The sequence below is a fragment of the Natator depressus genome, chromosome 3 (genome assembly GCF_965152275.1).
Source record: "Natator depressus isolate rNatDep1 chromosome 3, rNatDep2.hap1, whole genome shotgun sequence".
Lineage (NCBI taxonomy): Eukaryota > Metazoa > Chordata > Testudines > Cheloniidae > Natator > Natator depressus.
In genome coordinates, this window is record NC_134236.1 from 76,241,739 (window position 1) to 76,269,380 (window position 27,642).

The 27,642-nt window shown below is 41.7% G+C and overlaps 1 protein-coding gene across 2 annotated transcripts; it reads right to left on the reverse strand.

Moving 5' to 3' along the window:
• Window positions 1-742: 742 nt before the first annotated feature.
• On the reverse strand, window positions 743-27,642 carry PNISR (PNN interacting serine and arginine rich protein). 2 transcript variants are annotated; one of them, XM_074948148.1, is made up of 11 exons: window positions 27,536-27,642; window positions 25,347-25,532; window positions 22,278-22,501; window positions 18,484-18,670; window positions 18,065-18,252; window positions 16,902-17,039; window positions 15,798-15,897; window positions 15,029-15,082; window positions 13,454-13,624; window positions 1,925-3,026; window positions 743-1,682 (listed from the first exon to the last, which is right to left on the reverse strand). In XM_074948148.1, exons 1-11 carry the CDS (start codon window positions 27,621-27,623, stop codon window positions 1,652-1,654), a joined length of 2,469 nt encoding a protein of 822 aa, XP_074804249.1. In that variant the 5' UTR covers window positions 27,624-27,642; the 3' UTR covers window positions 743-1,651. The 2 variants fall into 2 exon arrangements, 1 of the variants encoding a protein (XP_074804249.1); XR_012638803.1 differs by lacking the exons at window positions 743-1,682; window positions 1,925-3,026 and having other exon boundaries at window positions 15,029-15,180.

Consider the following 27,642-nt stretch of genomic DNA (forward strand, 5'->3'; position numbering starts at 1 on the left):
CAAGGGAGGACGAGGGGAAGCCCTAACAGGGAGGATACTATATTCATTCCACCCCAGCCTTCATTTGTGAACTTGGGTTTTAAAGAAGCCCCATAACACTTGCTCCATATACTTAAAAATGGTGTTTCCTTTTCCCTACTGCACAAATCTTTTAAAATTATTTTAATCTGTGTCTGTCTGGAACAGGCAGAAGCCTGCACACATCCAAATTAACAGAGCATCTAAATTTAGAGTTCTCTTTATTTATACAAACCCTCCATTATATACTTACCCACAAAATTGTTTAAGACCACATCTCCTCCATGTATGAAATTACACCTGACAGTCTTATTTACCTTTCCCATTCAAACATGCTCATAAGAGAACTCTCTTATAAAAACACGATGAAGTTTAATGTATGTGAATGTCAACAACGTAACAAAATTAATGCCAATGTACTGCTAATAATAGATGTTCTGTATATGCTATTTAGCTAGATCTATGGAATTTTTAAATACAGCAGTACTGTAGTATGCTCTTTATTGCCAAGTCACTACCAATATCAGTGAAGTTGTGTCAAATGTAATTTCCATAATTACAGGACATGACAAAATTCCAGTTATTGGGAGAGTATATAAATCTCTCACACTTTTTTTTTTAAACTGAATAGATAATATAAGATCTGGACTGAAAACCAAATGCAGTGCATCGCAGAACCTATATTCCACAGTAGTGTATGTTAAACTTAATTGTAGCTGATTGAAAAAAAAAAAATAAAAAAAAATATCTACACATTCCCAAATGTCTAAACTGACAAGATAACCAATGTTTCACAAAATTCTCACTTCTTAAGAGAACTGATAGTCTATTGAGAGCAGATTATTATCCATTATTCTATATTCCAACCAGTATTAAGTAGTGGTTGAACACAAAATAGAAGTGGTTGATTGAGGAATATAGTTCCAAAGCTGAACATTCATGGTGCACATGATCAGTTACTTTCACATATTCCTACTGGTGCTCAGTTGGGTTTAGCATATCGTATATTACAGAATGATCCATATTTTACACACACAGCATATGTTACCTGATAGTCCAAAAAAGAAGGAGAACTGTGAAAATGTTAAGACATTTTCATCTAACAAAAAAAATAATTAGAAGACTATTTCTTTTTCTCCCCAACCCCGATCCAACTGATTAATTTTAAATCCCTGGACAAAATAAAAAAATAAAATTACATACTTTGAAAAACAATAGATGTTAAAATTTTTTCAAAGTACTTTTAAAATTTGTTATACAAAAAAACAGCTGCCTTTAAAAAAAGTATCTGTATTTTAACACGCAAAATTAAGGTGCAAGAATTTTAAACAAAAATGAACTAAAGAGCTTTATTGACATCACAGTACATTCAATAGTAATTTTAAGAACATTACAGCTGAAAGAGAATGGCATGTTTTATATTCTTATTAAGCACTACTGTTTTTGAAAAAATTGCAATACAAAGAAATCCTATTATTTAACTGAGCAGCATTTGGAAAAAAATACACCTATTTACAGTTTAAAAAAAGGATTCTGGTTTCACCTACACAGCCACAATGTGCCTCTATAATGAGACAAGCCCTTAAAACTCATGGAATTTTTTAATGTCATGTCACTGGTGCCACATCGTTCCTCAGCGTTTACGACGAGGAGGGGTGGTTGACCTGAAAAATAAAGGGAAAGGGGGAAAAGTTAATGGGGAAAGACACCCCGCCCCAAAACCACACATACTTTAGGCTTAACAATTAGTAATTTTAAAAGACTTCCCAAAATTACTTTTGCCCAAGACAACAATTACAACAAATACCGAATTTTATTTAAAAAAAATACTTTTATATGTTGTACACAGGAAGACGAATAGTAAAAAAAAAAAATAATCAGACAAAATACTTAAAAAGTATACTACCTTGATCGTGACTTAGACTTGTGTTTGCGGCTTGCCTTCTTACCAGACCTTTGAGATTTCTCCATGGATCGTGACCGACTATGCTTTGATTTCTTAGCCTTCTTTTCTTTGCTGCTTCCTGGTGATTCAGAACTGCTCCTGACACTAGATTCAGAGCCTGAATGTTTTTTACTATCTTTGGTAGAACTTTTTTTGCTTTCCTGTCTAGAATCCTGTCTTAAAATTTTAACAGATATTGAATTGCGAGAGAGAGCTCTTTCACTATCTCTTTTTCTCTTTAACCTACTGTCATCATGATTGCCAGACTTACTGTCTTTGTCTTCTTTTCTTTGCTTCTCTTTTCTTTTCTCCTGGTCTCTCTCCCGTTCTCTGTTCTTCTTCCTATCTTTATCTATGCTCCTACTTCGTTCCTTTTTCCTCTCTTGATCTTTACCATCACCCTTGTGCTTGTGCCTATTTCCACTAAGACTTCTATGCTGGTCATCACTTTTACGCCTATCTCGACTCCTGCTGCGACTAGCATGACTAGCTCGCCTATCCCTTGAGTGACTACTGCTCCTACGCCTCTCCCAACTTCGTTCCCGGGAAGGACTACGATTTTTTCGTCTCTCCCCCTTGTCAATGCTATTTCTACTAGACCTTCTCCTTTCTCTTATCTTTTCCCTACTTCTACTCCTCTCTCTCCTATTTCTACGAGAATAACTCCTACTTCTACTGCGCCTAATTTTATGTGATGGAGATCTACTGTGACTACGCCTCTTCTTCCTTTTAGGAGAGGAAGACCGTGAAGAACTGCGGCTACTACCTGAGCTCGTACTATACGATGTACTAGACACAGTACTGCTGCTACTACTGCTTCTACTGTTGCTGCTAGTGGTACCACTACTAGAGCTTCTTGACCTACTCCTTCCTGTTCTCTCTTTTTCTTTAACCTCTTTTTTGGATTCTATATCTGGTGCAGTTTCACCTGGAGATCTTTTCTTTTCATTGAACACATCATCCTCTGTTTCCTTCGCTTCCTGTGGTGCTGAATTGCTATTTTGCTCTTTATTGATGAATTCACTCATCTCTCTTGCAATTTTTTCATTTTGTAGTTTTTCTTCTGAAAAAGCATATGAAAGAAAAAAACCACAAGTAATGCCAAATAATGTGTACAGATACATGGCAAGAGAACAAATGTGCTGTCTTTCGTGGCTAAGGAACAAGATCCCAGACCACCTTAGTCATTTTTAGAAAACAATTCACTTGCCACTCCTCACTACACCATCATCTTAAAGTTCCTGGATGACTTTTGCGTCTTCTTAAAAAAATATATCCCTCCCCCTCCCCAGTGCTTAATATTGTTCAACATACAGGATTTAATTCACAAGCCTGTAATGACAGGGAGCTGCACTGGATGACCTAATTTTATGACACTGTAATTTAGAAGTGATTTCTAAAACCTGTTTTCTGAATTTTTTTTTTTTTTAAAGGCAAAACAGGAGATTTTTTTTAACAGTGTTGGATGCTATTTTTGTTTACATAACTCAATCAAGAATTTTGGCAAGTGATTAATTCATACTTTATGTTCGCATTTTAAATGTATCTGAACTTGGTGCATATGGGTAAAAGAAACCATTCTATTTCCATGACGACAAAGCGATATGTACTGCAAGATGTGTTAACTTCTCCATATCACCCTGACGGACCACACCTCTAGAAAAGGATAGCGGAGACTCCATACTCGCTCATTTAATCATTAGGTTCTTTGTTGAGACTAATTAGCAATGTTGGGGAGCGGACATCTGTCCACTAGAAACAGGGCTAAAGGCTTGTCTATATATGGAGTTGATCCTAAGTAACTCCATGTGCTGATATTTTCTGGAATAAGAGTGTTCACACATGGAGTTAATCAGGAACAACTCCACGTATAGCCAAGCCTTCAGCATACCAGACTGCTGACAGATCATTTCCAGTATGCATCGAACTGGTGACATGAGAGTAAAAAAAGGTTATATATCCCATCTCCAAGTTCCCCAAATCATCCAGACCTTCCACATATTTTATTTTAAAATAGCGCTTAAGCAAGAAAAAAATACTTATGAATTTTAGAAGGTTTTTTCAGTACATCGTACACATTTTAACCACCGCTTGAGGGGTAAAAATTAATTTTAGAATACTTTTTCCCCTTCAATATAATTTCTTTTTAAATAGCAGAACAAGACACCATTACATTAAATGCATACATTGCCAAAAATCTCAGCTACCCAGAAAAACTGGAAGTGCTCACCTTTTACAATTCAATTATAATCAACTCTGATATATAGCACACACAGAAATGGAGTAACAAGATACATCTGTTTCAGCTGCATGTTGAAGAGGTTAAAGGTTGCCCCCCAAAATTCTACATAAAACTGAGTCAGCTGTACCTCACTGAACACAGATAATGATTACAGTTGTGATCCAAAAATGTACTCAACCAGGGTAAAGCACTTCTGTTGCAGTAAAGCGTTTTTGTCTGTTTATGATAGAGCAGTAAATGGATGTTTCCTATCTGGTGATAACTTAGTCTGGCTAAATAGCTATGCACAACTCCATTGTTTGCTTGCTGTGACAGTTTAAATGGCAAAGTGAATACCTCAGAAGAGAAGCGTTTTCTAGCTAATGGGCTTGGACACACAGCTTTAGTATTGCCTTTAAGTGGGGAATATTACATGATGAGCAGAAGACTAAGCAAAAATAGTATTGTTTTCATGTAAATATCCTAATATAAATACAAATAAAAGCAGGGGAAGAGAAATTGAAAATCGAAAGAGGCAACATGGTTTCTAAATAGAAAGTTTAAAAGCCACACAAAACTTTGTTTGAGATACACAGATGCAATAATTAAGTGTGTTCTCATGCAAGGACTGCCTTATGAAGAGACCACCTTTTACAGGGGTGGGAAAAAACTCAGGAGAATGAAGTGATTTGGAAGATATTTTGGATCATTTTCACTTCAAGCTTCACAATAAAACCCACCTTCTTGAATATTCAGCAATGACAAAGGTTCTGTGTTTGCTCATGTTTAACTAGAAGTAATCAAGCAGGCCAGGAAATTATTATTATAAGGACCACCTTGACAAAAATTTAAAATAACCTTTCAAAATTCCAGTTTGTTTTTTTCCTCAGGGAGACTTCTTCTCCCTCATGTGACCATAATACAGATCACTTCCACATTCCTCTCCCTTGATATATGCACACAGTTTAATACACCTAAAGAGAAGAATGGAAACAAAATGTGGAGCTATCACACCCCTTTATGAAGGAATGGCTGATCCAGGTCAGCTTCCAGGCCTTTAAACAAAGAGGAGAAAATGTCCAACTTCAACACAACAGGAAATAAATATGCCAGTGATACACTGTTTGTTTGAATTTTAACTGCCTTGCCCCCATCAGATCCTGACTGAAGTACTAAATTGCTTATAGCCCCCCTTTTTTTAAACAAAATGATTGGTAAACATTATTCTCTGCCAACATCCAGTGGACTTACCCCACTCTGAGACTTAAGTGAGCCTCTCACTCATGCATGTACCAATCATGATTGCTCTCCAGGCAGGAAACACAGAAGTAACCCCAGCAAATTTTCTTGTGCTGTAACCATCATGCATGAGGGGGGGACTTAATATCCAAAGTGTTAGGAGAGGTAGGCCAGAGAGAGCTCTGATCAAGGCTATGTTCTCAGAAGCTATAGTTGGAGTGACTGAATGTGAAAACTGGAACCGACACCAAGTTATGAAGACACACATGTAAACATACCTAGTTGCATAATCTGAGGTCCTGAAAGGAACACTTTAGCAGACTATCTAAGCTAGAAGTGTTTTCTGTAATGGGGCAAGGAACTTTTGGCTAGTTTTGAGAACCCAAAAACCCAAAGGAACTTCTTACTGTTTGAGTAAATGAGTACGTGAATGCATGCCTCTTGCAGAATTCCTTCCATTTGACTTGCTGAATAATGGAAAATTGAGTCTCCGAAATTAGATTGGCACACAGAAAACAGAGTTCACTTTCTTCACATTTAGAATAGAGTGGAACCCAATAGGTACCTCAGGCTACAAAAAGCAGTGAATATATCTCTACATCTGCTTTAAGAAATTGCATATCCTGGGTCTTACTTTCTTCAAGGACTGAGCAGTCACAAATCACTCCAAACCAACTTTCAGCAGTTTGAAAGAAGATAATCCCTTTGGCTGAGGACTGCCCAGCTTTCTCTTAGAGACCCAAATTGCAGTCTGATTTTCTTGAGGGGGGAGGATGGAGAGAGGAGAACCCTAAGGCAAACAAGTCTAACTACCCACAAGGAAGCATCCTATGCTAATCTAGCCCCAATGAAGTGACAGGAGAAAAATTCTAAAAGGCAGGGAAAAGGGGAAATCCCCAAAAAATCATAGCTTATCCAGCCACCAAGTTTTCACTATCTAGTGAGAGACAGAACCAGCCTGCCCCTTTGAAATGGGGAGTGACATCACAAGCGTTAGAATATATTTCGTGTATTTATAACATATTGTGGCGAAACACCTTGTTCACCTCAGCAGGCTCAGTCCTTTTTAGCCTTGGAGACTCAGGTTTGGGGCAAGGCAAATCTTTATAGGTGGCACAGGGTCCTGCTACTCCTCTCCTCAGTCAGTCCCTTGTACTTGTTTTCCTTCCCTTCTGGGGGGCGTGCAGCCTCCCTAATGGGAAGGTCTGGTGTTTTGCTGCAAACAACCTACTGGCAGCTTCTCTCACCCCCCCCCCCCTTCTTCCAGGCAGGGGCGGGTTTAAAAATGTCTCAAGTAGTTGGAGTCAGCTGAACGTAATTGGTTCCCTAGCAACCCCTTTTCCAGCTGAACCTTATTACTCCTTGGTTCTCTCTCCTCAGTGGATAGGGAGGGGCCTTTTAACCCCCTGGGACTAATTACTACCTCCCTTTGTAGCTGTTTGAGCTGGGTTTACCACAGTATATACAAAATTCTTCATCTGCACAAGCTCTTTTCTTCATCCACTAGTAAGCTGACCTATACCACTGTGTAGCCTGGCAAATAGGTTTGGAGAATGGTTCTCAACCTGAGAACACTTTGTAAACATATACGATTTCAAAGATCCTTGTGCAATGCAGTCCTTGTAAAATTCATTCGCATGTGAAGGGACAACATAAGGCTTATGTCCCACTTTAAAGATCAGTGGAGAAAAGGCTTCACATGGTCCCTCTCCATAGGGGTGAATTTTACTCTAAATCAGGATTGATATTTTAAAGGAATTTACTTTTGAAAACTATCTGTAGAACCCTGCACATATACAAAATTTGGATCTGCATCTGATCTGCAAAAACAATCTGTGGATATCCGCAGATATAAATCGGATCTCCATGGATTTGCAGGGCTCTAACTATCTGTTGTAATTTGCTCTTTTAAAACTGAGAAAGTAAATAACCTATGAAGAACAAATATAACGTATTTTACAAGCAGGAAAGAAAAAAAAAAGGACACAAAACCAGTTTTTGGCAAAGTAGCTCAAAACACATTTTTGAGCAAAAATTTAGAATTAAGGATAAAACGGTTACTCATTTTCTTGTAACTGTTGTTCTTCGAGATGTGTTGTTCATGTCCATTCCAAGCAGGTGTGCGGGTGCTGCATGCACGCCAGCCGGAAGATTTTCCCCCTAGCAGCGTCTGTAGGGTCGGCCTGGGTGTCCCCTGGGGTGGCACCTTCATGGCGCCCAATATCGGGCCCCGCCATGAACCCCCTCAGTTCTTTCTTGCCGACTATTCCGACCGAGGGGTAGGAGGGTGGGTATTGGAATGGACATGAACACCACATCTCGAAGAACAACAGTTACGAGAAAGTAGGTAACCATTTTGTCTTCTTCGAGTGATTGTTCATGTCAATTCCAAGCAGGTGATTCAGAAGCTAGAGCTCAGAAGGTGGGGTCGGAGTTATCCACAGAAAAGAGCACGGCTCTCCCAAAAGCCGCATCGTCCTTGGACTGTTGTGTAATTGCATAGTCTGACGTAAATGTATGTATTGAGGCCCACGTAGCTGCCCTGCAAATTTCCTGAACAGGGACTTGTGCCAGGAACGCTGCAGAGGCGGCCTGGGTCCTGGTAGAGTAAGCGGTTATCTGCGGAGCGGGCTCCTTTGCCAGGGTATAGCACTCCCTAATGCAGGATGTTATCCATGACAATATGCATTGAGAGGATACCAGGAGGCCCTTCATTCTGTCCGCCACGGCTACGAAGAGTTGGACGGACTTCCGGAACGACTTAGTTCTCTCTATGTAGAAGGCTAAGGCCCTACGCACGTCCAGTGAGTGCAGCCTGCGCTCCCTATCGGAGGAGCGTGGCTTGGGATAAAACACTAGGAGGAAGATGTCCTGGGTCATGTGAAAATGGGAGACGACCTTCGGGAGAAAAGCCAGATGAGGCCTGAGCTGGACCTTATCCTTATGAAAAACTGTGTCAGGGGGCTCAGACGTGAGAGCCCTGAGCTCTGAAACTCCTTGAGCCGAGGTAATTGCCACAAGGAACGTGACCTTGAATGAGAGATATAACGGAGCAGGTGGCCAGAGGTTCAAATGGTGAGCCTGTAAAGCCTGGAGAGGACTAAATTCAGGTCCCAGGCAGGGACAGGCTGACGCGTGTGTGGGAAGAGCCTGTCCAAACCCTCGAGAAAACGACTGACCAGAGGGTTTGCAAAGACCGAGAAACCGTCTGAACCCGGATGGAAGGCGGAGATAGCAGCCAAGTGGACCCTTATTGACGACCGGGACAAGTCTTAATGCTTTAGGTGAAGGAGGTAGTCCAGTATAAACGGTATGGAGGTGAGGAGTAGCGACTGACTACATTGCTCCGCCCAGATGGAGAACCTTTTCCACTTGGCCAGGTAAGTAGCCCTAGTAGAGGGCTTTCTACTACCCAGGAGGACTTGTCTGACCTGGTCCGAACAAGACAGCTGTGTGGCACTTAGCCATGGAGCATCTAGGTCGTAAGGTGGAGCGACTCCAGATTCGGGTGCCAGAGTTGGCCCTGGTCCTGTGTGATCAGGTCGGGGACCAGGGGTAAGGTGAGTGGGGTCGCTACGGACATTTCCAGGAGCGAGGTGAACCAGTGCGGACGCGGCCATACTGGCGCTATTAGTATGACTCGGCCCCAGTCCCTGCGGATCTTGAGGAGCACCCTGTGGACTAGGGGGATGGGTGGGAAAGCATATAGCAGGCAGCCCTTCCATGAGAGAAGGAAGACGTCCCCGATGGACCCCGAGCCGTGGCACCCGAGAGAACAGAATGTCTGACGTTTCCTGTTGCTCAGAGTGGTGAACAGGTCTATCTGGGGAGAGCCCCAGAACCGGAAGATTGAGCTCATCACGTCTGGCCAAAGGGACCACCTGTGGCCGTTGAAGGTCTGGCTGAGGCTGTCCGTGTGTTTCGCACCCCTGGGAGGTATGAAGCCTGCAGGTGGATCGAGTGCTCTATGCAGAAGTCCCACAGGGCAAGGGCTTCTAGGCACAGGGGAGAGGAGCGTGCACCCTGCCCATTATGTGTGTTTTGAAAGCGTAGGATGCCAGACGCACTACCCTCAGCTCTTTGACATTGATGTAAAGAGCGAGGTCCACCAGAGACCAGAGGCCTTGGGTCTTGAGGTCCCCTAGATGAGCCCCCCAACCCAGATCCAAGGCGTCTGACACCAAGGTGAGCGAGGGCTGAGGGCTGGCAAAAGGCACCCCTGCGCAAACCATTCAAGGGTCGAGCCACCATAGGAGGGAGTCCAGTACCAGACGGGGCAGGGTTACGATCCTGTCCAAAACATCTCTGGCTGGTTGGTACACCGACGCCAGCCAAGACTGGAGTGGGCGCAGCCTGAGCCTGGCATGCTGCACCACATATGTTCAGGAGACCATGTGTCCCAGCAGCTTTAGCCAGTTTCTTGCCAACGTCGTTGGGAACCGTCTGAGGCTCTGTATGATGTCCTGAAGTGAGCGAAACCTGGTCTCCAGGAGGTACGTCCTGGCTTGGGTAGAGTCCAGGACCGCGCCTATGAACTCTATCCTCTGCACTGGGGACAGAGTAGATTTCTCCTCGTTCAGGAGAAACCCAAGTTGAGGAAGGTCCTCCTTATAAACTCGACCTGAGCCTCCAAATAGCAACCTTTGATCAGTCAGTCGTTGAGGTATGGAAAAATCTGTATCTGGCGCTTGCGCAGGACTGTCGCAACGACTGTCACACATTTTGTGAATACTCAGGGGGGCAGTCGACAGTCCGAACGGGAGGACGGCAAACTGGTAGTTGCCTCTGTTCACCACGAATCTGAGGTAGAGTCTGTTATGTGGGACTATTGCAATATGAAAATACGCATCTTTCAAGTCGAGGGCAGCGTACCAGTCTCCTGGATCCAGTGAGGGGATAATGGAGGTTAGTGAGACCATGCGAAACTTGAGTTTCTTTATGTACTTGTTGAGCTGTCGCAGGTCCAGTATGGGTCTGAGGCCCCCCCTTAGCCTTTGGTATGAGGAAATACCGGGAGTAGAAACCCTTGCCCCTTAGCTCCTGAGGAACCTCCTCCACTGCCCCCGATAGGACGGACTGCACCTCTTGAATTAGAAGTTGCTCGTGAGAGGGGTCCCTGAAGAGGGACGGGGAAGGGGGCTGAGGCGGCGGGAGGGTACAGAATTGGATGGAATATCCCCTCTCTACCATGTGGAGCAGCCATCGGTCTGAAGTAATTTGGGACCTGGCACGGATAGACGGGACGAGCAAGTAAGATGGGAAGGATCCAAAGGTCGTACTGGCAAGCAGTCCTCAACTGTACCCTCAAAAGGGTGGTCTAGAGCCCTGTGGGGCCCTAGGCTGGCCCGAGCTTTGTCCAGAGAGAGGGCGTTGCCTCCTCCGAGTGCTCCTGTTCCGCCTATGCGGAGCGTCCTGGCGGTTTTGGGATTGGTAAGGACAAGGGGCAGGTTGAGGCCTAAAATGTCTGCGCTGGGTAGCAGGCGTGTGAAGCCCCAGCGAACGAAGGGTAGCCCTCAAGTCCTTCAATCTGTGAAGTCTCTTATCCGCCTTCTCGGAGAAGAGAGCTACACCCTCGAAGGGAAGGTCTTGAATGGTCTGCTGGACCTTGTCGGGAAGACCAGAGACGTGTAGCCAGGAGCCTCTCCTCATAACCACCCCTGTGGCCAAAGTGCAGGAGGCCGCATCCGCAGCGTCCAAGGCCGCTTGCAAAGACGCTCGCAAGACCAGTTTCTCCTCCTCCACGAGCGCAGAGAACTCTCCCAAGCTTCCTGGGGCAGAAGTTCTGTAAACTTAGCCATAGACGAGCAGGTGTTATGGCTGTAGCGGCTTATTATGGCCTGCTGGTTGGCTATAGGAAGTTGTAGGCCTGCTGTCGAGTAGACCTTCCGGCCAAACAGGTCCAGTTTCTTGGCATCCCTGTTTTTAGGGGTGGAGCCTTGAAACCCTTGACGTTCTCTCTGATTGGCCACGTTGACCACCAAAGAGACCAGAGGAGGGGGGGGGTGTAAAGATGTTTATACCCTCGAGAGGGAACAAAGTAGCAGCGCTCAGATTTCTTGGCTGTAGGTGCCAGAGAAGCAGGAGTTCGCCACAAGTTCTTAGATGTTTCAGTTATCGACTTGATAAATGGCAATGCAACCCTGGATGGGCCGGAGGGAGCCAGGATGTCTATGACAGGGTCTAAATCCTCTTCCACCTCCTCTGCCTGAATCCCCAGGCTTTTGGCGGCCCGCCTCAAAAGCTGTTTAAGAACCCGGTTGTCCTCCAAAGCTGGGGCCGAAGTCCCCACGACTGCTTCATCGGGTGAGGACAAGGAAGAGAGAACCAGAGGTGGGCCCAGTTCACTACCTTTGGCCCCCCTGGGGTCCCTCAGCATGCGGTACTCAGGCTGTGGAGCCGGCACCAATGAAGAACTCTGCACCCCAGCCGGCGCCGGGGCAGATAAATCCAGCAGGACCGAGACCGTCGGGGTCGGTAGGGACAGAGCTGAGGCTTCCACCGGTGCTGTCACCTGGAGAGCCGGTGCCGAAGCTGACTGAGGTATCGGTGCCGAAACCATGTGAGTCAGCAGGCCCACTCTGCTCGAGGGCGGCGCCGTCATGGGCGGTGCTGGCACTGACTGTGGCACAAACGACGCCGACACCGTTCTGGAGCGTGGACCATGGACTTGACCCTGGCTCTGATGGTACGCCCAGGGTGTCCAGAAGGGCCACTGAGCAGGTGCTGGGTCTGGTTGGTGACTGCGCCGGGACCAGGACCTTCTGCTCCGCAATCTGCAGACGACTTGATTCTGGGGAGCGATGCGCTTCCTGCGTCTGTGCAGGCGGTGCCGGAGATGGAGACCGACGAGCCATCGTGGTTGCCTTACTCTTGGAGTGGAACAGGGGGCATGTGGTCGCCAGAGATTTGTCCCTCCCTTTGGGGGAGGATGGCACGGGAGGCGCATCAGGTCCGTTGCCGCCTCAAACGCCTCCGGTGTCGATGGTGGTTGTATGTCCACCAGATGGTCCAGTGACCAAGGAGGGTTCGGACTCGACTGGACTCCGGCCAGGGCAGGAGTCGACGAAACCCTGGGCTGAAGTGAGGCAGAGGCGGTCTGTGCCGAGCCACTTGTGGATGGCGCCGGCCCCTTAGGCTTCAGGGGTGGTGATCGGCCCCTCACTGGCCTCTTCTTCTTTACCGGCACCAGAGATGGAGAATGGTGCCGAACTGAGGCCGATGCCCTATGTCCTGAGTAGTGGCGGTGCCGGTGGGCTTTAGAGTCCTTAGCAGGGCGTTTCGCACTCCATTGGCACCAGAGCGCTGTGCACTGAAGAGGATGTCCTCGGTGCCGGGTCGTTGGGTCCCGGGTCAGATTATGGTCTTGGAGCCGCCTCCATGAGCAGGAGTTTTAGTCTCTGCTCTCTGTCCTTAAGGGTTCTTGGGTGGAACCCCTTGCAAATGCGGCACTTGTCCTTTTGTGAGTCTCACCCAGGCACCGCAGGCAAGACGAGCGAGGATCACTCTTGGGCATAAACTTTCCACAGGACTCACAGAGTTTAAACCCCGGAGGCCCGGGCATACCCCTGAAGGGGAAACGAACTATCTAACCAAACACTACTACCTATATGACAACTATAGAAAAAAACTATTTACACTAAGAACAAAGACACTGCTAAGGCGCTTGCTGTAAGAACGAGCAAAGTAGCCGCCCTTTGCTGTAGCCGTCACGGGCGGTAAAAAGGAACTGAAGGGGTGTGGGGAGTTGGTGGGGCCCGATATTGGGCGCCATGAAGGCGCCACCCCAGGGGGCGCCCAGGCCGACCCTACGGACGCTGCAAGGGGAAAAAATCTTCCGGCTGGCGTGCACGCAGCACACATACACCTGCTTGGAGTGGACATGAACAATCACTTGAAGATCATCATTTTTATATAAGGCTCCATACGTTTTAGCCTGAATATATATATCAGTACCCCACACATACTCCACTAAGTTGTAAAAAGTATGCACGCGTAGGTTTTTACAGCAGGAACATATTTAAGTGACTTACCTTCTAGCTGCTTTTCTAGTAATAGTTGCTGTTCTCTCTCTTTTCTCCAAAATGCTTCCTGTTTTTGCCTGATTCTGTGTCGTAGTTCCTCATCATCAGTATCAGATGATTCAGAGCCTCTGTCACTCCTCTCATCTTCACTGTCTCCTGATCCATAACCACCCAGTCCACCTGCGTGCATAAAGCCCAGTCTATCACGAGGAAAGATTAAGCCTTGTTCTTAATATTTCTGTGGGGCAAAGAGGAGAGTACATTGCCCTTTTTTCACTTTCTCTTCTCTGAAGAAGCCACTTATTCTGAGGGAAGTGCCAATGCTGGTTGACTGGAGTGTTCAAGGCCCCCATTTCTGTACTGATGCTTATTATCTGGGTTTACTCCTTCTGGAACAGCTTGTCTATTTCTCAGCAAGCAACCACAGTGATCATGGCACTTTTCTCATTGTATGGAAGGGCAAAAAAAGCTCCATATGGAGCCAGTAACAATGCCTTCCCATGTATCAGCAAGCGCACAGACAAAGCAGTGAAATGCCTGGGACCCTGTCCCTGAAGACATCTCTGCAATGACTTCGGCAGCCTTCAGTTGTCCAGGGCTTAGAATTCCTGAATGCCATATCAACTTTTCTACTGTGGTTTAGAAAATTCTGTACGTCAAAAGGTACAGAGATGGAAAAGAAATGGACTTCCCTCGCCCCCAAAAGAAAGATCGGAGTATATACTGGACTGATACAAAGTAACCTTAAACATCTGACACAGAGGCAATTTACTTTCTTTCCATTTGAGGTTCTCTTGATCTTTATTAGAATTAGTTTAAAAACATCTGAATAATTGGGACAGAGAACATTTCACCTCATGTAAAGGTGTTCACCAACAAAGTTCACAGCACATGATCATTGACATTTTATTGTAGCACTGCTACTAGACTACGGTAAGATGACAACATTGGGAAAGAGCTTTTCCTATTACATCTCAGAATACAATTCTATGCTTCACATCCTGTACATCTTCAAATTGATAATCGTGGATATGGGAGCTTTAGTAAGTGTGTAGTTTTTCAATGAAAGTATAAATTTATTCTAAACATCTGAATAGGCTTTTTTTTTTTTTTTTTCCCCAAACCAGAGCTTTACATTTTTATCAGTTATGTTGTCCACTGTTACCCACGGTTAACATAGGCTGGATCAAAAAGGGAGTAATGCATAAAAATAGTGATCTTCCTTCAACAAGACTGTAGTTTGCTCCTGGAACAATTCAAAAACCATCCTATTAAGATTAGTTATCAAGTAAACTATCCAGCCAAAAAAAGGTAAGCGTACTTCTCATGTGTTTACCAATTTACAAGCTTACGCAAGATTCTGATACTCTACTCATATGATTAGTTCCTTACTCCACAAATTATCCCTCTGAAATCTGTGGGATAACTTGTAGAGTAAGGTCCTACCCAACATGAGTAAAGGTTGCAGAATGACCCTTAATTATTAGGGTAATTACAACCTAGTTTCAAAACACAATTTCTGGAAATGCAAGGTAAGAGTGATCTCCCCATTAAGCCCCTCTCAAAAATAAGGAACATACTTACCGAGCCCAGTGAGGGAAGCCAGTGCACTGGACTGTGCCAGCTGTTTTGCAGGAGCTTTGTATCACATCAACAACAGGAACAACATGTTAACACAAATAGCCACGATTTCATAGTCATGAGATTCTATGGTATTGTTAAATCTACTACTATTGCTGTTTTTTGGAGGGAGAGAAGAAACATTAAAAACGTATCATCCATTTAAAACCAGTCCTAGATTTTCTCACCATGTAAAAGTTTCACATTATAAACGTGAGTTAATAGTCACTTGCAAACCACAAATCTATATTCATAGATCTGTTTCCAAGTTACAGCATCTGCATATATATTTCAAATACCAGTATTTACATATTTAATTTTACTCATAATTATATAGAAAAAAAATCACCTGCTGTTATATATAGAGTGGCTTGTTAACAGTGAAACAAAATGAGCTACTTGAGGATTCATATTTGTCTCCTTTCATTTCTGATCAACTAAAAGTTTGAGGTAAAACAATAGCATTAAGAAATAGATATCTACACTGCAAAAGCCATTAACACACAGATACCATCATAACTAAAGAAATGAATTATATGAAAGAAATGGAATAACTGAAGTAACTCACAATACACTGCACAGGACAACAGTATATGGTTACTGGATTTGAGCTCTAGCAAATCAGATGCATTATATATTGATTGCTCTTGGGAACAGTTGCTATGGGGTAAAATGTTCTAAAAACATGCAAATATAGAATATTCACTCAACAAACTAAAAAAGAAAAGCATACCTTTAGTTGCTTTACGATGTACGTCTTTGGCTACATAATAAATTTCTTCATTTGTGACATCTAAAAGAATCTCTGTCAGCAGCAGTTTTGTCAACATCATCTGAAGAAAATAATGTTAAACAACATTGTAAGCAAAGTATTTGGACCAAATTCTACACTTTGTTACACATATGCAACCCCACTGCTTTTCTTGGGTGTAAAACCATAATTTGGTTTCTTTTACTTACTTATTTTTTCTATACAAAAGATCAGTTAAAATTAGGACTCTGAAGTAGTTTGGAAGTTAAGTCCAACTGAAAAAATCCAAACAGTCTGGACTCTCACACTGACCTATAATCATAAGCATTTCACATACAGAAGCAGGGTATGAAATCCGACTATTACAGATTGCACAATTACCTACTTTCATTAAAATAAAGTTCATGCATACAACTTCGCAGGTTTGGGGCCTTAAATACCAGGACTTCAGTTGTAGAGGGTTCAGAAAGAACCATAAAAACAGCAAGTCACCTGCAATAGCTTTTTTATACGTAGGAGAGAGAGACCCTCCAATGAATACTAGGTCATACTGGGAAACAAGCTCCCACTTCTCATCATGCAACACCACAAGTGATATTGCACTTCAAATAATTTTTTTTTTTTTTTGGTTAGAAAAGTTGCTCCTGGCCCAAGACTTAATATTGCTATTCTTGGGCTTCAAAAACCTGTATTTTTAGCAAAATGTAGATGGGGGGGGGGGGGGGGAAGGAGTTGGAATGTTAGAATTATTAGTGGACGAAGACCAGTGAGGTGGGCAAAAATGCATAAGTATATTGTATTTCTTTTACAGCTTATCAGATAGCTATCAACTTCACATATATGGTATGGTACACACATGTATGTACACATGTATGTAAGTACATTCTCCCCGACGTGGAAATGCTTATCCCTATGTTAAACTGGAGACACGCACGACTCCATATATAATCCCATTACATTATACAATCTATGTTACATATTTATTTAAAATGTTAGGCATAGAAAAGCACAACTGCTCTTCTATGCCTAAAAACAGACACATATGTATCGACGAACACGCTTTTGAGAGAACTATGTTATTTATACCATTTGATACTCCTTTTCTTCTTCTGTCATTTCTGGTTCACTTTGCTCCTCTTGAGGAGCAGGAGAGGGACTCCTACTGACTTTTCCAACACTTGCAGCTTCTGTGTTTTCAATGTCATCTTCTTCCTCATCACTGTCCTATAAGAAGAACATTGCATACTTCAGGATAAATTCATAATTAAAACAAGGCAGTTTCTATTTATGGTACTCAACAGAAATTGAAATAGAGCACTTCAGAATGAAGCAAAACAGCCCTCCAAACAAGTAAGTGATCCCCCTTCCCACTCTACAAGCCCTTGGAGCCAGAAATCCAACCATAAATCACCAGCTGCAATGCAGATTTGATAATCCTCAGATGTACCGTCAAACCAGTATTTGCAGAAGACAAGCCATGATGGTTCTTTTTGGTTAGGACACACAAAGCTGTTACTGGAGGCAGGGTATGGAGGAAATAATGTGAGGGGATCAACGGAGATACTTTTTCCCAAGTGAACGGGATTTATGCATGAATTGGAGGAATCTGACTACGGGGTCCAAAGAGAGGCCCCTCAGCCAACAACCTAGGATATTCGTCAAGCAAGGCAGCTGCCCAAGGAGAAAAACTGAAGGCTCTCGACTGCTCACCTGACCCCTCTGTGTCCAGAAAGGCCACCTATGCAGTGGTATGGTCACTGTAGGATAGGTATCCAGCACTGCAAATTGTTTAGGAAGCACTACCACAAACACAAGGCTACAGCATAAGGCTCCCTAAATTGGTTCAGTTTGGCAAGCATGTATGCACTGATACATTTGTACTCAAACTAGTCCTAATACAAATGGTTCAATTCTTTACCATAGATACCTGCCTACTAGTCTCTGCCAATTACCAATTTATGCCAACAGAAAATAAAGGCCAATTTTATCACTTCCTCTTTGCTATTACAAACCAAGTAATAATAAATATTCTTTAAGCTATGCTTAAACTTTTGCCCATTATCTATTAAGAATTTACAAAGATCAGGTAAGTGGCACTGCAGTTGACACAAACTTAATTTTTAACATGAGTTAACAAAGAAGTGTTGTAAACTGAAAAATAGTTTCTCTTTATCTACAAGAGAAGAGAGAAATGTTAAGACCTTTCAGGAAAATACATATCTAGATCAAAAGCGAATGTTTCTACTTACAAATTTACTTTTCTGAGGTAACCGTGGGCCATCTCCTTCAGCTTCCTCACTTGCTTTCTTTTCTTTTTTAGACATCTGAGAACGTTGCTGTTCCATTCTCTCTTTCTCCAGCTTTTTCTGCTTTTCTCGTTCCATCTTTTCCAGACCCTCACGAATCCAAGCAGGAAGGGTTCTACGTTTCACAGCATCTGCATGCCAGAGATTTATAGTTTTGTCAAAAAGAAAAAAAAAAAAGAAAAAAAGAGAAATTCTGCTTTTCTCGTTCCATCTTTTTCCAGACCCTCACCCAATAATAATAGCAAATTTTTTTTCTAAAGTTGTAATTACAGATTTCAAACATTACATTTCTTTTTACAATGAAAACCATCTCTGAAATCATATTTTTGGGTTTCTTTCATTAAAGTGTCGTTAACATGTACCAATCTGTGGAGGCTCCTGCTTCACAGGCATCGCGATGGGTGAACGTTGACGGTCTCTGAATGAGGGCCTTTCCCTTCGGTTCTGGGGAGGTGCTGAAGGTGCTGGAGGACCTGGTGGCCCTGGTGGTCCTGGCTGCCAGTAAGGTGGATGAAATCCACCTTGGGGTGGACCAAAAGCAGCCCCATGCTGAAAGAGTAATGCAGTTCATTTTTCTTCACATTTAATACAATGCACTCTAAACTTATTCCTTGGGCTCCACATAGCATGTGTGCACGCATGTGTGTGTAAGTGAAACAACAGAAGTCCATGCAAATTGAAATCATGGATTTTTCTACCTAACTATGGTCTTTCTACCTCTTTTACTGTGGTCCCCAAAATCTAAAGTGTCATTTTCATTTAAAAAGTGACATTTATTTAAGAACTTCTGGTTTTGAAAATAGATTTTAGAATGCAAACCAATGCATGGACACCATAATGAATCTATGAATGGGCTGCAGACAACCCCTTTTTACTGCCTCTTAAAACTGAAGTCTGATAGCCATCTAGCTGCAGTCAATATTAACCAATTCACTACCAACTATCACCAGAATACTCAATTAAAGCTGGGGTGCACAAAGTGCAGCCTGGGGGTCAAAGTAGCACACAGAGTCCTGAAGTGCGGATGTGCAATCACCCTCTCTCTCTGACTACAACTTGAGGACATGGGTGAAAAGCTCCAACTTTTTGTTGCTTGTTGCAGGACTTTACCTGCAATCTCCACTCATCTATCGAGGATGTTACAAATAAAAAGATATATTATGGCTGATCAAAATAATGCACACATTTATATGCAAGTTTGGTACAGTCCTTGCATTCCTACCAAATTGCCATGCAATTCAGAGTTCCAAAGTTGTGGCACTGATGACTGCGTGTTATAGTTGGTGCCTAGAAATAGCCATCAAATCCATTTGAAAGGATGGTGTAAAGGTATAAGGCTGCAAGCATCAAATATTTTATGACAGGGTGATTTAAGTCAAAATTATTTAAAGTGCCAATTTTCTGCATGATTTAAAACAAGCAGGAAACCTTATTTTAATCTTGTTTTGCATTTGTACTACTTAGTTTATTTTCTTTTAAAAAAAGGTTGATTCTCATTGGTTGGAAACCATTAAAACATGCTTATTTACAACTACATATACCCTCTACACTAAATTTGATATTACTCTTTGTTAACCAGGGGACACACTATATCTATGCACATTTATTTAAGCAATTATACAGCTTAACATATATTTAATTTTTTACATTTTTTATTATGTTTGAAATGATACCTATTATACGTATGATACATTTCTTATTTACTAGGTTCATTTTTGTGTGTAATTTGTGTCAAGCTCTATTTGCATGCAAACTGGAATTCAATTAAAAATGCACAAAAACAGCATTTTAATTTTTTTTATTAGTTAACTAAAACTCCCTTAAATGTGCTGGATACATAAAAAACAAGTTTATCAAAACATGTTTTGCATTTAAAACTGATTATTAAGAAAAGTACTATATCCCGTCCATGACTAATCCTACTAGGCACTGCAACAATACAAACACGTAAAAATAATAAGAGCTATCTGGGGTTAATAAATTGAACTGACTGTTTCGGGTTACCATGTCCTTCAAGATTTTAGAATGAGTAGATCTCATTCTCTCACACGGAGTTTTTATTCACAGACTGGAAGAGGAAAACAAACTTTTCTTCTTTTTCAACTCCAATCAACTTTTTAACTTTGAATGAACTAGCCATTGAACTATCTGAATAATCTGAAACGAAGAAAATATCTGCTACTACTATCAAAAGCTGGCTTAGTAATTCAACAAACTCTAGTTCCAGGTGCTTAGCCAGTGACTCCCACCAGCTCAGTATATGATTTTACTGAAAATTCTGACAGAAAACATGTACCATTTAATATTCTAATTCAATTTAAATTACTTTAATATTTATAAGAAGTTTAGGATTTAACACAGGTTGTCTTAATTTGAAATTTAAATAGGTTATTTTAAAAAAGAAAAATGTTTTAAATTTAAAACATCTGATTTTTTTTGCTCTTTTTAAAATCAATGTTTTATTATATTCTTTTGGTTATTCAAATAACAGACATTTAGTACTTCCACTGGAATTTTAAATATAGTACCATTTACTGCATCATCTGCTACAAGGTGGACTTTCAGTACCATTTTTACAGGATTCTGAGAAGTTTTCTATAAAACTTTGTCCAGTAACAGCAGACAGAAAACTTTTATAGCCTAAAGTATTTAAAAATGGATGGCTCACCTCACATCTAACAATGATGCCTGGCACTAAAATTTATGAGTACAGAAAGGATAGAAAATAGAAATAAATTCCTATGCCTTTTGTCAGTCTTCCCCACAGATTTCTATTGTCTGTGAATATGAAGCAGATGTTCCAAAAGGTAGTGTGTGTTAATAATTTATTTTAAACAGGTTTGATCATACAATACCATTGAAAATTGGGGGGTGGGGGAGGTGGGAATAGAGTAAATTCTTTGGATATAGAGACTTGGACAACACCCCTCACTGTAATAATTTTTTAAAAAAATCTATTCTTTATACACACGACACATAACTTGTTTGCAAGAGTAAAGAAAAAAATTGGATGTGAATTTTTTTTTAAATAATTGTTTATTCATAGACTCAAAGAAGATAGAGAGGGATAAGATCAATTGGATCCTCCAGTCTATCTCCCTGCAAAAGCAGGGCTATTCCCTATAGCAGGGGTCCTCAACCTTTTTCTTGCTGAGGCCCCCCTCAGCATGCTATAAAAACACCAAGGCCCAGCGGGGGCAGGGTGGAGACTCAGGGCTTTGGGCACACATAGGCATAGTTTTACTTCTATGGAGTGGGGGGGGTGGGAGGCGCAAGAGCTGGTGGGGCTTGAACCAACTCCGCACAGCGGGGTCCAGGAAGGGAGCGCCACCTCCACCCCCGACTCACTCAGGAGGCCACCCAGCCTGTCTGGGCTGTGTAGGGATGCAACCAAAAAATATAACTCAAAAGGGCGGGGGAGACGGATTGGGGGGATGGACGCAGTTCAAAAAGACTGAAAACTGCTCAGGGTGCAGGGAGGGGAGAGCTAGGGGCTGTGTGCAGGCAGGGGGTAGCTAGGGGCTATGTATGGGCAGGCGGGGGACTCCCAGTACAGCTCCCAGCTTCAGGGGGGAGGTTTGCCGGCTTCAGCCCCGCGCTGCTCCTGACTGCGTGGGGTGGGGGAGGGGCCGCCAACTTCAGACCCATGCAGCTCCCAGCTTGAGCGCTAGGCTCGGGGCACTGGGCTTCAGCCGTGGGGTTCCGTGGATCTCCTGAAAGGGCTCGTGGACCCCTCGGGGGCTGCAGATCCCCAGTTGAGAACCACTGCCCTATAGTACATTTTCTAGTATATTTAGGTATATTATTTTCTTAACTTTATTTAATGCTCTTTTCTTTTACACAATTTTGTCGTGTTAATTATATACTGGAAAACACTGACTCATTTTAATCTTGCACATAACCATTTCTCATTATTTGTACGGAAAAAAAATCTTGTTTGGCCTCAGAACTGAAAACTCTAAAGTCTTCTTCTGTATGCATAAGGTATTTTGCATGGTGTTAAAATGTATCTTAGCTGCTAAGATTTAGCAGCTAACAGACTTCTTGTTGTTTGTAGAACTGAAGCGTGAGAGTCGCCGCTAGATATTCTTAGAGGAACACTTCCACAGAAGGGACTCTGTACGTCTACAATATTAAAGCAACAAATATGTTTCACCTGATAGTCAAACTGGTTCACTGGCCCCATTGCAAAGTTATCGGGTGGTCCCCCAAAGTTGTGATTGTTCTGGTTAAATATATGCCTGTTGTCAGGGGCAAATTCCCCACTATCCTGACTGTTGCTGTCTTCAGATGGAGGAACAATTTCCATTGGACCAGGGGCTGGAGGCATCCACTGCTGATCTTGAGGTGGATGTGGAGGTTGGTGAGGCATTCCCCATTCTGTTCAGGATTTAGAATAAAATTCAGTATGAAGTTAACAGTGAGACTTAGACAAATAATAAATGTTCTTAACCCATCAATCTCATGAAGTGCCAAAAAACAAGACTTTCAGCTTTTGTTCGATAAGGAGTCAGGTCAGTATAAACAGATATATAGCCATAGATTAGGGTTAGGAGGAGCCATTATAACCACCTACTCTGATACCCCTGAATTAATTCCTGCTTCAAATCCAAACAATGTGGTTGAATTATAGCATATATCTTTTAGAAAGACATCCAATCTCTATTTAAAAATCTCCAGCAATGGAGAATCCACCACAATCTAAATTATTCCTAGTCTGAATTTGTCTAGTTTCAAATTCTAGCCACGGGATCTAGTTATGCCTTTGTCTGCTAAACTAAAGAGCCCTCTAATATCAAATTTCTGTTCCCCATGTAGATACTTATAGATGTGATCAAGTCACCCCTCGACCTACTCTTTGATAAGCTAAACAGATGAAGCTCCTGGAGTCTATCACTATAAGGCAGGGCTTTCAAATCCTTTAATCATTCTCATGGCTCTTCTCTGAACCTTCTCCAATTTTGAAACATCCTTCTTGAAGTATGAACACCAGAAGTGGACAAAGTATACCAGTAGTGGTTAGGCCAATACCAAATACAGAAGTAAGGTAATCTCTTTAGTCGTCAAGATTCCTATTTATGCATCCTAAGGAATGCAATAGTCCTTTCAGCCACAGTATTGCACTGCAACTCAGGTTCAGCTGATCATCCACCGTGACACAAGTCTTCTTCAGAGTTTCTGGTTCCAAGGAGAGAGTCCCTCATCCTGTCACTATGTTCCTAGATGCATATTCTTTGTTACTAAATGCATGACTTTACATTTGGCTGTAGTGAAATAAATATTGTTTGCTTGCCTCCATCTTACTAATCGAGTCAGATATTAAGAGGACAGGGTACTGACAGAACAATTATTTACCATTCCTCCAATCTTTGTATATTCTGCAAACCTGATCAATAATTATTTTGTTTTTTCCACATCATTGATAAAAATATTAAATGGCATAAAATCCCCCAGGACCCCACTAGAAACACAGCCACTCAATAATGATTCAACATTTCTATGTCAAGTTCTCTATGTTTACATTACAATGCAGAAAGTTAGTCAGAACAAAACTACAAAACAAAACAAAAACAAAAAAACAACTGTAAACCTTGCAAACATTATAGGCAAGATTCAGTACTGCATATCTTAGAGGTGGGAGCACAGAATTTGAAGACCGGGGGTGGAAGGACTAAGGCGCACTTAAGACACCTTTGCACCCTGGGGCTGCTCTGGGGGTAATTTAGACAGCCCTGAGGGCTACCCTACTTACTGCAGCTCCCCTGTGGAAAGCAGCACTGCTCAGATCCTCTGCAGAGCTGCATACTGCGGCCATGACTCCCCATGATCTTTAATGTCCCAATTCAGTGACTTAACCACATTCTTCTTCCTCCTTCACTATATACCACATAACTTCTACCTTTCAAACCTGACATTCTACTCCACTTTGTTAAGCATGTCTATGCACCACAAGTAATGGTCTGAGATTGGAAATTTTCATTGAAATAGACTTTCAGTTCACGTAGGCACATTTGCCAAAGTGCCAACAGAACTTTGGGAAATCATTGTTTTAATCTTTTAAACATAATTCAGTGCACATGTGCAGATTTTGGGATTTTTTCCCCTCCCTTGTAGCTGTAAAATCAAAAGCAATTTTCACTGGACTAATAAAAAACTAGCTACAGACTTAGAAACTGCATTCCTGCCAAATTTCAAATTGCCATTACATTCTGCAGATGTGCTAGATCTGTTTTTTAAAAACTGCAAAAGAAAATATTTGCAAAATAATTCTTGGCAGTAAAACTGCAATTCTTCTACTCCTTCTGTGCTTGAAATCAGCTCTATTATTTATTTTTTTTAAATGAAACTTTCAGGACAAAAATTTCTTTGATAGGGAAAAAACACATTTCACACATTTCAGCCAAAAACTAGTTTTTTGAGAAAGTTATAATTAACCAAAACTGACCCATTTTATTGTAAATGCTCAGTTAATCTTAACTATAGGCATCCCATGTGTGGTGTATATAATGGGTAGGACAAGACCTGGGGAGAGCAGATAACCTCAAAAAATAAGACACATACAATACAAGTATATTTCACAAGGAGACCTCTGCCCTTTCTGGTCTCCAAGCTGTTGTGCCTTGAAAAGACACCACTGCAAGCATCCTACCAGCTAAGTGCTGGCAGAACTCATTCCATAACCTGTCAAAAACATTGCCCAAAACAGCTACAAGGGTTGCAACAGAATGACAATAGGTGCTCTCTTCCTCAAGAGCACAGTGTGCCCTTCAATGCTCCAGCTCCTACCGACCTGGGAATAAGAAATGAAACAAGTAACTGAATCTCACGGGGGGAAAAACCAAACACATGCGTTCACCTTCCTATATTAAAATTCAAAGACAAACCCAAAGACTATTTTGTGTGTGTGTGTGTGTGTGTGTGTATACACACACACACACACAAAACCTGGTGCCTATGAAAATTACAAATGACTAGATTGTGCTGTAAAATCTTCATGACTGTACTCTTTCCCATCCCTGAACCAGCTATTTGTTGAGTGTAGAGATCATGCTGTCAGAAGTAAGTGAATGATGCAATGGGGAGGGTGACTCACACTCACACACACACACACACACACACAAAACAAAGAAACAGTGCATAATATAAATACATATTCACCAAATTACCAAATAAAGAATTAAAATATGGGAGGGATGGGGGCAGGGGGGAATAGAAAAAGACAAACCTGGCTGCCACATTCTGTTGAAGTTGGGATCCCCTTGAAAATTACCATGGTTGTTTGGACCAGGCTCTATTCCGGAAATATCCTGTCCATTTGGCATCATTCCTTGTTGTTCCACCACACTCTGCTGCCCCGAGGCTTCCCGTTGGGCAATCCATGCCTGAGCTAATGCAGCCCAATCAATCTGGCCTAAAACAAATTAAGAAAAAACTTTACCATTTCAGTATTTAAACTTCCAAAATTCAATTCTATTAGTGAGATATACATATATTCTCTCAACAGAAGAATCACTTTATTTATCTACAATTACCTTGCAGCTGACTCGTTGCATGTAATTAATTACATTTTTATCGTCAACTGCAAATTTGTCAACGTCTACGTGCACACTGTTGCAGTGGAGTTTCTCTACATGTATACTATACATACTGTTTTAGTTTTCCTATCATTACTTGAATGGATGGCAGTTGTATTCTTGTTGAGAGTGAAGAATACAAATTCAGATTTTAAAAAGATGTAAACTGTAAATTCTAAACTTAGTGAAGTTAAGTTTAAGGAAGATTTATAGTTAGAGAACATATTTTGTAGTGTGTGTTAAAATGATCTTTTATTTTCTTATAATTGTCTTTTGAGTTCCTACTCCTTTTTTGTTCCCTTTTCTCTGTCACTCCTCATTTTACCTGGTCTATTCTCCCATAATGTTTTCTTAACTATTGTCTGTTCTGCTTTGAGGTTGGACTTGTTACTTTTTTGTTCCACATTTTTTCTCCCACCATCACACCTTGCATTAAAGCAAGAGACTAGCACAGGAAATAGAAGCAAATGAAGTGTGCCAAGAACAGTAGGCAACAGGTACAACATACTTCCAAGTGAATAACTATACATTAATTACTCCCGATTTAGGTGATCTGTGTACAGATGTGTACAAACAGGAGCACAGAGTTCCATTTGCTAATCATCTAATTTAAATGCAGATTTTCCATTTTTCATGAATTTGCTGTCATATACTGCTGTGTTATTATTTATGGAGGACATAACTTGTGTTTAGTCGTAATAACCTTTTGCCTCCACGTGTATTTTGAGCACTTCTCATTTTCTACAATTCTCATCTATATCAGTTTTAGTTCTGCAGAACACTAAAAACCGTTATTTTAAAAATTATATAGTGCTTTACATCTGAAAAGCACTTTATAAATATTAATGAATTTACTGTCAAGATCCAAGTTAGGCAGCTGTAAACATTCACATTTTATAGAAACACAAACACAGAAAGGTTAAGGAACTTGTTTGTGGTAAATATTTAAATAAAACTCCAGGTCTCTGGGTCACTAGTCCTCTGCATGCACTACAAGACCATCTTTCCCCTCCTGTATGTTACCTCACCTCTGCTACGCAATTTATCTTTACAAGAATAGGGGGGAAAATAACTTGTTTGGGGTTACACCACTGGTGAATTATCACAGACCCATCCATTCACAAAGATACTGTCATAATAAGTATTAGACATCATAAAGTCAGCATATAATCTCTAGGTAGAATAGTTTATGCAACAGACAAAAAACACAGAACTAAAGACATATATGTGTCTGCCAGCATTCTGCGTACCCTAGTTGGGCAGGGACCATCTTATGTGTTTGAAAAGCATCTTTCACACCATTCACATTACTGTAACCAAAATAAATAATATATCCATCTACACAAAAACAGATTTCACTGAAGTGATTTTTAAACACATCTGCATGCACACTTTACCATACAGGCATTTCCTAGTAAAGCTGGCATTCTCAAATACAAGGTTTCTCATGACTCAGCTTAGCCAAAAGCCAATGTTTCTGAAAAGAAAGGCCAAGAGCCATCAAGAATCACTAAGGCAACAAAAATCAAGAACAAATAAGGCAGACTAACTGTTGGGAATAGATTATAGTCTGTTGATAGTTACCAACCCAAGACAAATCAATTCACTTACTCGTACTGTACATATTAAAAATCAACGGGTGGGGGGAAAAACAAACACTGTAAGCATCGTTGTGCCTAAGAATTGTGATGGTTCAGAAGAGCATCAGAAATACAATTGCTCAATAACTGGTATAAGAAAGGAGTAACCATAGTCATGCTGTAATCCAGGGACTAAAATTCAGATTACAAAAGATAAATTAAATTGTATTTTGATAGCACAAATCTTGTTATTTACTTACTTGGATCTTGCTGATGCTGGAAGGACTGCATCCACTGTTGCTGGTTCAAAGGCCATTGCTGCCAAGGCTGTCCACCTTGATCCCACATCTTTAATTCTTTATATATT

Bases quoted from the DNA above. Each gene is read 5' to 3' on its own strand.
- PNISR (XM_074948148.1), bottom strand. From the start codon at position 27,623: ATGTGGGATCAAGGTGGACAGCCTTGGCAGCAATGGCCTTTGAACCAG. The intron at 18,671-22,277 runs GTGAAACATATT...TTACTCTTTCAG, and splicing joins TGAACCAGTTTGACTATCAG to CATGGGGCTGCTTTTGGTCC. The intron at 15,898-16,901 runs GTATAAATAACA...TATTTTCTTCAG, and splicing joins AAGAAAAGGAGTATCAAATG to ATGATGTTGACAAAACTGCT.